Source organism: Geospiza fortis, unplaced genomic scaffold (genome assembly GCF_000277835.1).
Source record: "Geospiza fortis unplaced genomic scaffold, GeoFor_1.0 scaffold112, whole genome shotgun sequence".
NCBI classification, from domain to species: Eukaryota; Metazoa; Chordata; class Aves; order Passeriformes; family Thraupidae; genus Geospiza; species Geospiza fortis.
In genome coordinates, this window is record NW_005054298.1 from 9,035,146 (window position 1) to 9,046,114 (window position 10,969).

The 10,969-nt window shown below is 37.7% G+C and overlaps 1 protein-coding gene across 1 annotated transcript in view; it reads right to left on the reverse strand.

The window, feature by feature from the left end:
* SEC22A (SEC22 homolog A, vesicle trafficking protein) overlaps positions 1-10,969 on the reverse strand; it is a 19,874-nt gene extending 8,905 nt beyond the window's left edge. Inside the window, exons 1-5 of the mRNA XM_014307428.2 lie at positions 10,858-10,969; positions 7,732-7,906; positions 6,014-6,217; positions 4,545-4,708; positions 3,267-3,461 (exon numbers count right to left, since the gene is read on the reverse strand). Coding sequence (XP_014162903.1) covers positions 3,267-3,461; positions 4,545-4,708; positions 6,014-6,217; positions 7,732-7,745 — 577 coding nt within the window. The 5' untranslated portion in view covers positions 7,746-7,906; positions 10,858-10,969. The remainder of the gene's footprint in view (positions 1-3,266; positions 3,462-4,544; positions 4,709-6,013; positions 6,218-7,731; positions 7,907-10,857) is intronic.

The following is a 10,969-nucleotide window of genomic DNA, read 5'->3' on the forward strand; positions in this document are numbered from 1 at the left end:
TGTTTTTAGCCAATAGCAATTCCATTCCATTAACTGGTGGATAAAATTAGTTCACTGCTCTCCACTTGCAGGTCTCCAGAGAATCTCCTTTTCCCCATGTATTGGGTAACTTAAAATCACCTCTTTGAGAACCATGGGGGAAAAGTAAAGAGTCTGGTCAGCTAAATCAACAAAGTGTATGAAGGTTCATAAAATAGTAACTTCTCTCTTGTTAAAATATGAAAAAAAAATATATAAAGGACATTATGTACCATTAATAATGTCATTAAACTCTCCAGAGTGTAACAAATTTTAGTGTTACTATCAAAGCAACAAGACTCATTTATACACAAAAAGATGAAGGTAAAACCAAAGAATGGAAGGAATGTCAGAGAAGGCAGGGTAAAGGGCAACTGACTTCAAATTGGTACAACCATCAATCTTAGAAATATGATTAAGGGCCATATAAAAAATTCTCAGTTCAAATAAAGCACAAATTCTGAATTTAATGTTGATATTTACATAAAAATTCAGGTAATTTACATGGCATGAGAAACTACATTCCTTGTAAGAAAGTTTATTTAAAACTAAAATGTAAAAAAAACCGAACAAACAAAAGCATGGAGTATACCATCAAGCAAAAAATAACTTTGATCTGACAACTGTTTCTTCACTAAAAAAAGCTCAGAAAACAGTAATTTTATCCTAACCTGAAACATCACACATCAGCATGCTGTGACCTTATTTCTAATGCCTGCCAACACCTACATGTACCTTTGCAGGAAGATTCTATCCATAATCTGCACACTTTGTGCTTCCCACATGCAGAATTACCCTGTTCCTCACTGCACTGCACAACTCTCAGAGGGAGAATGCTGCTACTGCAAGCACTGCCAGCACAGCAGGCCTGGATCCTCACCCTGGCTACACACCCAGTTCCAGTGGGAGCAAGCGAGAGCCACTGCTTCCCCCACGGCCCAAGCTAATGCCTCCAACTCTGCCATTCTGCACAACAAAACAGGATTTGCATCCACCTAACTTCCCACCTCTGGATGCCCTCCAACTTCATTTAACACAGCTCACTCCAGAAAGTCCTATTTTTTAACAGTACAGCATATTCAGGAAATTCCACCAGGCAAAACATCTTTTTGTGAGAATCTTTTTGCTCTGTCCTTAGAGCAAAGGAGAAACTTGGAAGTCCAGCCAACTGAGTGGGCAGCAAACATCCAGAGAAAGTTCTTTTCAAGGGTGGAGAGAAGTGATGAATGTAAAGAACTACAAAACCATTAGCAGACTTTCTAAAAAAGACACTGTTATTCAATAGCATCTAAAATGTGAAGAGCTGAAGAAGTAGCAAAGTGCCAGCTTCTCAAAATGTACAGCCCTTTGATGGTGAGTTTCTACAGCAACTCAAGGAAGGAAGTGGATAACTGAACAGAGATCTGTGGAATTCAGAGGAAGAAGAAAGTTAAAAGCAACTGAAAGAGAAACAGAAGAAAAATGACATGGAAAGAGAAGAGGACAACAGAATTTCTTCTGTAAGAAGTTGTGGAGAGGTGAGTAAAAAAAACCAGACAATCACCTGCCAATTATTGTTGAATTTTCTTTTTTAGTTAAAAGGGAAATGGTCCCTATGTTTTTAAATTTAGGTCTATATAACCTTCCAACACTCTTATTCAAAAAAGTGATAAAAATCACATTTCCCACTACATGGACAACTTTTAAAAAACAGCCAGTTTTGACACAGGCTGAATTCTCTCATGCTTATTCCTTTTTCTCTTTCCAACTGAAGGAAGTTCAATTCTAGACAATTTTCAGAGCTAACCAGCTCCCCTTCTGTCACCATAACCCTTTCCACAAAGCAGGATTACATGAGAACATTAAGAGTAAACAAAAATATAGGAATCAAAAGTGGCAAAAGAGTGGCATCACAGCATTACATACCATTAAAAAGAGCCCACACATGTGAAAAGATGACAAAGGTACGTACAGTGCTGCTTAGACAATTCTACTCTAAAACAATTTAAACACCTTCACACTTTTCCTTTAATCATTTTCCTGACTCTAACTCCAATACTGTTAAATTGCAAATACAAAGATTGTAAGCTATTTCTACACTGTCTCATAGCACTTGGAATTCTCAGAATCAGGGCACCCGAGTACAAACAGGGCACCCTACTGGTTTTGTTTGGTTTTCATCTTCCATAGAAAGCAGTTTTCAATCTTCTAGAGTAATCCTCATGAGTAAGTACATAATAAGGATAATATACTGGCAAAGAGATCCTATTTACACATCCATATACATAAACTGCACAAAATCACATTTATTACAACATTGTAGGAGGTGTTTAGATTAACAATTGCAATTCTATGATTTATGATTGCACCCTGACACTGTAAAGTGAACAGCATCAGTGTGTGCCTGCTCAGGCTAACTTATAGACAGTACTACTTCTGAAAAAAAAAGGGAAATATATTAACTAATTAAAATCAACACTTCCTTCCATTCTATTTATGATTTTGGTTCACTAAACTTGGAGGACTGAAATCAGATGATGTCAGTTTCACATGTGGAGCGCATGTATCAGCGCAAGGATTTGGCATTTTGTTTCTGTCCTGCTGGGAAACATCTGAAGATGGGCCTCAAACCCATTCAGAGGATTCACTGAATAGCACAAACCTTTAACCCAGCTCAACCCCACAATTCCATATTTACCTCCTACATGAAGTAAATTAAAGTTTAAAAAAATTAATGACTACTTAAATAAATTTGGCAGTTTTATACAAATTGCAATTCTTAACGCTGTACATAAGGCACTAATTTTAGAGAGTGCATCTTTTAGCCAGCACAGCTCTTTGGATTTTCACCATTGCAAAGGTTTCCTAAAGAGATGCTTCTCCCTCCAGTTGCTCTAATTCCTGAACTGCTCTCAGCTTATGTCAACACACTGAGTCTTACTGGGCAGAAATATCAAAACTCCTCAGAAATCTTAAAAGGTCAGAAAAAAAAATCATCTTCTTGCTAAGTGCTCATCTTCATTAACAGGGTTTTTTTTCCTTCAATGAAGCACTCTAATGGACAGAGCCATTTCTTCCTCTGAGTGCCTTGGGAAGGTAAGCATTTGGAACAAGACACAAAACAGACATCTGAGCTAAAATACACATACAGTCATATCAGCTTCATGTTTTAGAACCATGAAAAAAAAGCTTTTTTTAAAAAGAAAAAAATTTGAATTTTACTGCATCTGTCTCATTTAAGGATATAACAACACAAGTCTGGAACTTACCTGCAGATATCTTACCAGTACCCTTATACTCCCCCACAGGTACATGAGAAAAGCCATTGGCTGAACCAAGTTCTGACACTGAAATTTGATAAGGTGGTCTCAGCTTGATTTCAGTCTGCATATCAGCAAGATTCATCTTTGTTGACAAAGAACGTGTGTTGTTGTATCTCTGTTTGGTCCTCTGAATGAAATTATCTGTGCAAAATTTAAAATAAAAAAGGTATTTTTCTATGGACTTTGTTAATTACATAATCCAAGACCATGCAGCTTTTCAATTCACAAACTGAAATACATTGTTTGAAATATTTGTATATATCTTGGATTTTTAACGCTATTTCTGTTTTGTGCCTAATACATCATGGGTTATTTAATTCTGCAGTTAAAAAAATTTAAGCTCTAAAAATCTAATTATGTAATAACTGAATAAAATAATGACTTTTCATCGCATGAGACTGAATGCGTTTCTAATACAATGGATTTACTGCACTTATTCTAGCTTTTCTGTTAGTTTAGTAAATATCCTTGCGAAAAAAATATGTTGTGGAAGAAAAAAAGTGTTCATAGAAATGTTCACAAGGAGGACAGTAATGTCATACAGAAATTGTCATTAACTGACTGAATTATAGACAGGAATTAACCAACTGGAGTATCTTCCCCCGTGTTTCCTGAACTGCAGTTCTCTTTGCTCTAATGTGTTTCATAAGAATATCTAATTACAGTAATTTCTAATACATAGTATTAAAGCAGCATAAATTAATGGAATTCGTAACAGCTGTTATCTGGTATATATGAGATGAGTTGCATTTGGAGTCTGAAGATTAAATGCGCCACTACATCATAAGAGAAGTAAAAATTTCCCCCTTTCATATACTGAACAAGACGTAGCACAGCTAAGAGCTCACATGAAACTGCAATCTTTTCCTTGAGAAATTTATGAAGCTCAATGACTTCACAGGTTAAGTATTTCAACAGGTATAAAGTCAAACAACTCTTGGTATTACTACCAGAAGATGAATTTCAGAGTTGCTCACACAAGGCTTAAACCAAAACCTACTGGAATGAACAGAAGTAAGTTTGGATAAAACTCTAGCAGCATAATTTAATGCACCCAGAAGTATTTCTTTATTGACTCCAACAGCAGTTAAATCAGATTCTAAATCCACCTGAAACAGAGCTATAAACTGCTTTGGACATTTTCTTGTGTGCATTAAGTTGTATCTATTTAAATTCTCATTTGTCTTAGTATGAGAATGAAGGGGGAGAAAGTCAGATCCTTACCAAACTCTATAAAACAGTATGGTCTGATAGCAGTATTCGTCTTCATCATATTGTAGGTTGTGATGAACTCCTTCTGAAGCTCATCCAGGAAACAGAAAGCCAGGACATTGGGATAATTTTCAGTGCACAACATCATATAGCTTACTCCCAGAGAACTTATAAAGCTAGAATTGAGAAAACATAGTCAAAATTTCCAATTTAAATTCAGTGAATTAAGTGTTTTTCTAGTCTGAGCTCATATTCTGTAACCAGAAAAAACAAAAACTTATCTGGGTAGCAAAGGAATAAATGTTTACTGAAAAGCCCAACAGTATTCTAGAAGAAAAATAAGTTACTTAGTTACTTTTAGGCAATGTTTTACTTGAACACCACACTGCACAATCATATGAGATGCTGTTTTACACGAACGTGTATGTAGGTATTTATATGTGTGTGCACACATATGCACACACTTGTGAAACAGAAAATATCAAAGCTTTTAGGATGCAGAAACACAGCAGGTTCATCCCGTAACAGCTTTTCGCTTTTCTCAAATGTACAATATGGGATCTGGTGCAGCTCAAAAATGCAAAACCTTATCTTCAGATTCGGGGGAGGGCTGTTAGCTCTTTCTAGAACATTGGAAAAAATAAAACTGTTCTGTAGAATGCAGAATTAATAATTCTCCAAAGATAGTTGCAAGGACAATCAGAGCATCAGAAAAGGACAGTTTGAAATATACATATTTTGTTGTCTTTAGGCAATTCATTAGAGCTTCCATTTTCATGATAACATTCAAATTTCTTAAAAATCTTGCTGGATAACTTACAGTATTAAAAGTAATCGAAGACAAAAACAATAAAATCTACCCTGATTAAGCCTTATAGCTTATTCTTAAAAGTTTGTTTTAAGCTAATCAGTTTACAGGACAACTGTAGTTAGCCTGTAAAAAAAAAAGAAAAGATTGAAACAATTTAGTCCATCCTGGGCTTTAATCCAAGAAATGCTGGAAACTCACATATACCTATAGGAGATGGAGTGGTCTTAGCACTTTCTAGGATCATTCAGGTGGTACATGTTTCACTACTGTAACTTCTACATGGTTAACTAGGAGTTAAGATGAAGCTACTCACCTCATTTAAAATATCTAAATTAGAATCAGAATTTAGGTCAGTTTAAGTGCAAGTGAACTATAAACAATAAAGAATTTCTTCTAAATATCTAATACAAACCTCCTCTTTCATTTAGTGTAAAGCCACTCTTCCTATGATGTTGTTCTGTGCCTTTGTGCCATTATAAAGGAACTTCCATGAAAATCTGAATAGGTTCGAATCTTTCCACAATTGCTCAGGTTTTAAATTTCTGATATATAAATAGTGCCAAGAATTAATCTCAGTTTGATTAAGCATTTCTAATGTGCATAATTAACTTTTTCACTTACAGAGAGACACAACCTAGGATGCTGCAAATACTTAAATGAGATGCCTTACTTTATATTATACTGTCCAGTTTTCAGAGTACATCTATCAGGAAGCTGAGAAAGTTTTTTTGAGAGCATTTTAAAATATTTTCTACATTCTTGCATTCCCGTGCTCTGGTCATAATCAGTAGATGCAGAAAGTGGGAGTCCATCCCTCACACGGACCACAGAGGCAGATAAAATCATAGACATTGCCAACAGAGTTAATGACAGCCTGCAACAAAACACAAATCAGGAGGAATCAGAATTAAGGTAAAAGTACAGACAACAGAGTCAACTGTGATGAATTAAACTTCTCAAGCTGTACACTGGGTTCAGGCCTCGACTGGGGCACAGTTAGGATTTTCAACTGTAATTCAGACTAGAGTTTTAATTGAACAGGACCTACTAATCTATACAAGCCACAAACAGTTCTTCAAACCTTATATTAAATCAAAACATTTAAAAGTTTAGCAAGACAAGTATTAAAAGGATTAGTTATCTGCTAAGCATCAGTACACAAATTTGTTCTCCTCCAAGTGGGCGAACTGCTAGAATTTATATGAAGCCAAAAGCAAACACTTCCTCAGCTCTTAACACTGCTCTGCAGACTCCTACCATATACTACACCTATCACTTCAGACACTATGAAAAAATATTTTTGCCTCCCTCAGATGATGCTACTCAAGTTCCATACAGTCACAAACTGCAAGAGGAAACATATTTCTGGATACAGCTGAAATATGCTTTTGTGTGTGATACTGACATGTTTACAGCACCTTTCAAACTATGACGTTAAGGGTGCTTTACAAGCCTCAGCAGCTGAATGACTGCATTCTCACAAGTCAGAAATCAAAGTCTTCCCCAAAAAGACACTACCTCTTCACAAAAGAGAAGAAATAGCTATTTTTACCTGAACTCTCATCTTCTCTATTTCCCACTCCCCAAAGATTATATATCCATCAGGAAACTTAATGAATAATCAACAGTATTCAGGCTTTTCAAGGTTATTTACTCCTCAGAGAGAAAGAGGCATATCATAACGTAAGCACTAAAAATGTGTTGTCATTTTCAGTTTAGTAAATTCAGCTTCATCAGCATTCAAACTTCAAACTCCTCTGAGATCCATCACATTAACTGAATAAATTCCAAATTAATACCCTCATATTTTACTTGTACAGCACATCAGACTCTCCCCAAAGCTGTAACTGTTGACTGCAGTCTGCTGAACACCTTGGGGCTTTTATCAGGTGCCTTTGTTATTTCAGCACTTCACTGGAGAATTCCCTCCTGAACAAAGTGTTTCCATCAGCTGGACACAAAACCAGAAAACAACCCCAACTCCAGGACTTCCTCTAGATCAGCCTGCTGGCATGAAGTATTCAAGAAACTAAACCCACAGTTCTAGAAACTTTTACCTATCCCTAAGTTCATGCATGTGTTCCCAGAAGGACAATTCACATGGAAGGCACATGGACTCATTCTCTTAACTATGCTGCTAACCAAGGAGAGAACCAAGCAGCTCAAGAGCATAACAAAATTGCAGAGGAGCTTTAAACTGCAATGGTTCTCTGCCAATAACCATCTCTACCACTCAGAACTCGATCCTGACAGGGACTTTTGGGAGCTGTATCAATATAAACAAGAGCAGTGATGCCATGGCACAGTTTAAATACCCCTTCATTAACTTACTTGCACAAAATGTAATTTCATGGATCTGCATTTCCCCTGATGAAACAAGTAACTTACTTAGCACCTAACATGAAGAAAGGAACGCAGCTCCATGTCCTGTTTCAGGAAAAGGCAGGGAATAGGACTGCACTGCAGGAGAAACCCGGAATCCCGCAGCCAGCTCTCAGAAGAAAAGGTATTATTCTGTTCACTTTGTAAATTATCTCGATGGTTAAAGTTCATGTTGAGCTATCTGATGAGATAAGAACAAACAAAAAAAGTTAATAAATACATTTACTAGGTAACAACGCACTTCAGGTCTTTTTTGTGAGGCCTTACACATTGGAAAGGCCGGAACATAGCCAAGGGAGGTTACTCAAAAGATAATCACAGAAAAAGAAAACTGGGATAATAGAGGTAATAAAATGTTTCTGTGTTCTTTAAGTGAAGTTCAGGAAGTCTAATCACTTGAGGCATTTAAAATGGGAAAACATGCTACTCATCTGCACAGTACAGGAGCAACTCAGGTTTACACAACCTTTGATTCTGAACCCCATCATTCCCCTCATCCACTACATTCAATTAATCCATCATCATCTCTGCTCAGAGCACTTCAGGAATGAAACACAGCACAACCACCGCTCTATTTCCAAAGCATTAAGATTTTCAATGTTCAATCTCATCATAGTTGCTTTGCTTCTTCAACTGAGAACAAAAAACATAAATACCACTAACAGCATGAACGCACAGATGACAGACAAAGTAAATGATAAAGACATGTTTAGAGGTATTCTTTCAACTTTTATGTCTATTCTGTATGTAAATAAATATTTGCATAAGTCTTGAACAAAACTTTGAGATTCCTACTTATATTCAGAAAAAAACAGGCTCTGTTTTTCAGAGAAAACAGAAGACAAGCCGCTATTGGAACCTGCCAATTCTCTTAATATACTACAAAATCACGCAAGGTAGAAATTGTGTTGAGCCGAAGATCTCAACACCAGTTAGGTTTGGTTACCATTACCTTAAAAAGCCACCCAGTGAAAATATGAACTTTTTTCTCAGCCTCCTAACAGCAGAATCAGAAAGCTATCTAAAAACCAAAGCTAATAATAGAAAACTACTTTGGCTGGAAGATCATACACATGTCAAGAGATGTATAATACACATACCGTAACAGAACATTCAGCCTTACCTGAAAATGTATTAACAAAGAAAAAAGTTTACTAAATCTACCTTATCCAGCTCTCAAAACAATACAGCTTTACACAAGGAGCCAAGTGGTAAATTTGACATGCACTTACATATTTAGAGATTGAAGAAAGAGTAATATGCTTTCAGAGTTACCTCTAAATGTGTTTTTGAAACATCTGTTCAAAGCTGCATTAAGTAATTCACCAAACCGTTACAAATTTCATATGTTTTCCTCCAAAAATTCTGTATCCCTCAACCACCTGAAGATGACAAAAGACTGCACTTCCACTACAAATGGTCGGTGAATCTCTTAGAGGTGCAAGGAAATGAACAGATCGGGTTTGATGTCTCATTCCATGACAGAAATGTGGAATACCAAATCCAACCAGCAGCTGTTTGGCTCACAGGTATCACAGAGGGTCCAAAACATGTCACCAGCCAGTGGAACCCCTTGTCACAGGCTGCTGCTGTCCATGCTACAATGTCACGTGAATTTAAGAGGCAACTGGAAAAGTTCACAGAAAAACTACCAGGGGGATTAAAAGCAAGTCACAGCCCTTTGCTGAGAGGGATTCTGACCCCCACACAAACACCAATAGGGACAGTACATCACAGAAGCATCACTCACTCCATGCTTGCACCATTCTTTTTTCCCTTTGTTAGTACTTACTTCTGCCCCATCGTTGTTGATTTCCCTTTCACAGCCCTCCCCACAAATGAGAGAACTCATGGAAAAGAGGAGCATGGAGAAAGCTGGCCATAGACAGGTAAGAGTCAGCAGGGTGGCTATTCCTCTGCTACTGCACCTTCCCAAGAGCTGTCCAATTCCTTATGGACATCAGCATCCACTGTTTCACAACTAGGAATCAGCACATGTGCCTGGTTTCATTTCCTCTCAGGAATGAGAAACCTCAGGTGATGGAAACCAGAGCCTGTTTCACTGTACTTGTTTTTTGGAAGCCATATTCAATTATTGTGTTGTTTATTTCTGTGTTATGATGGTACTTGATCCTGAAACAGCATCTAGAAAAGTCCTAGAAATACTGAAAACAGAAACTGGAACATTCAGCTGTTTGTAACAAATCATCATCTACCTTGTGATCTGACAGTTGTTTTAAACCTATCTGACACAGTCTTGTAACACTTTTAACAAGTGTTTGAAAGTGGCTTGTGACTTTGATTTGCTCAGGATACTTCACCTAAAAAAAACTCTAGCTTTCTCAAAATTCTGAGCAGGTCTAGTGTAATGGCAAGCCTATCCTCCTGCACTTGATAACCTCCAGCCAGTTTAATCACAGCATTTCTTGCTGGGATGTCTGCCTCTCATAAAAACTTTCCATAAAACATAAAATTGGGAAGCGTGTGCAAGCTGCATTCCTGTCTGACACAGAATACAGATAAAACTTCTGTGCTTACTTCAAACGTGTACCTAATACTGTTGGACAATTTATTGTCCCCACTTCTGAGGGTTGTGACAGCTGCATTACACAGGAAGGAGCTTCATTTTTTCACTCTACATCATGCTTCAGAAACTCGCATTACAAACTGGAGCACTACAGAAGGACACAACAAATAAAGCCACTTTGACATCACCGGATATGATAAGACAAGGGAATAATCCTGAATCCCCAGCCAATATAATCCTTTCCATAAAGCCAAAGGGCCAATATAAACCTTTCCATAAAGCCAAAGAGAAAGAGACTTCAGAGGCAGAATCAAGATTCACAGATTCAATGAAATTGGAAAAGACCTCTGAGATCTTCGAGTCCACGCTGTGACTGGACACCACCATGTCACCAGCCACCGCTAAGTGCCACGTCCAGTCTTTCCTTAACAGGTGGCTCCAGGCACAGCGACTCCATCACCTCCCTGGGATCCCAATCCAATAAAAAACCACCCCTCCTGAAGAAATTCCTCCTAACGTCCAAACAATTCTGACAAACTAAGGGAACGGAACCAGTTGCATCCCAAAGTTTGGGAGCTTGACCCTTTCACCTAGCACCTACTTACGTGGCAGCTCCGACAGGACCATCTGCAGCAGCAGCAGAAGGGCTGACTCAGTGGTCACTGACTGAGGCGGATCCGCACCGCCCCAGGACACAGAACTTCACACACCCTCCTG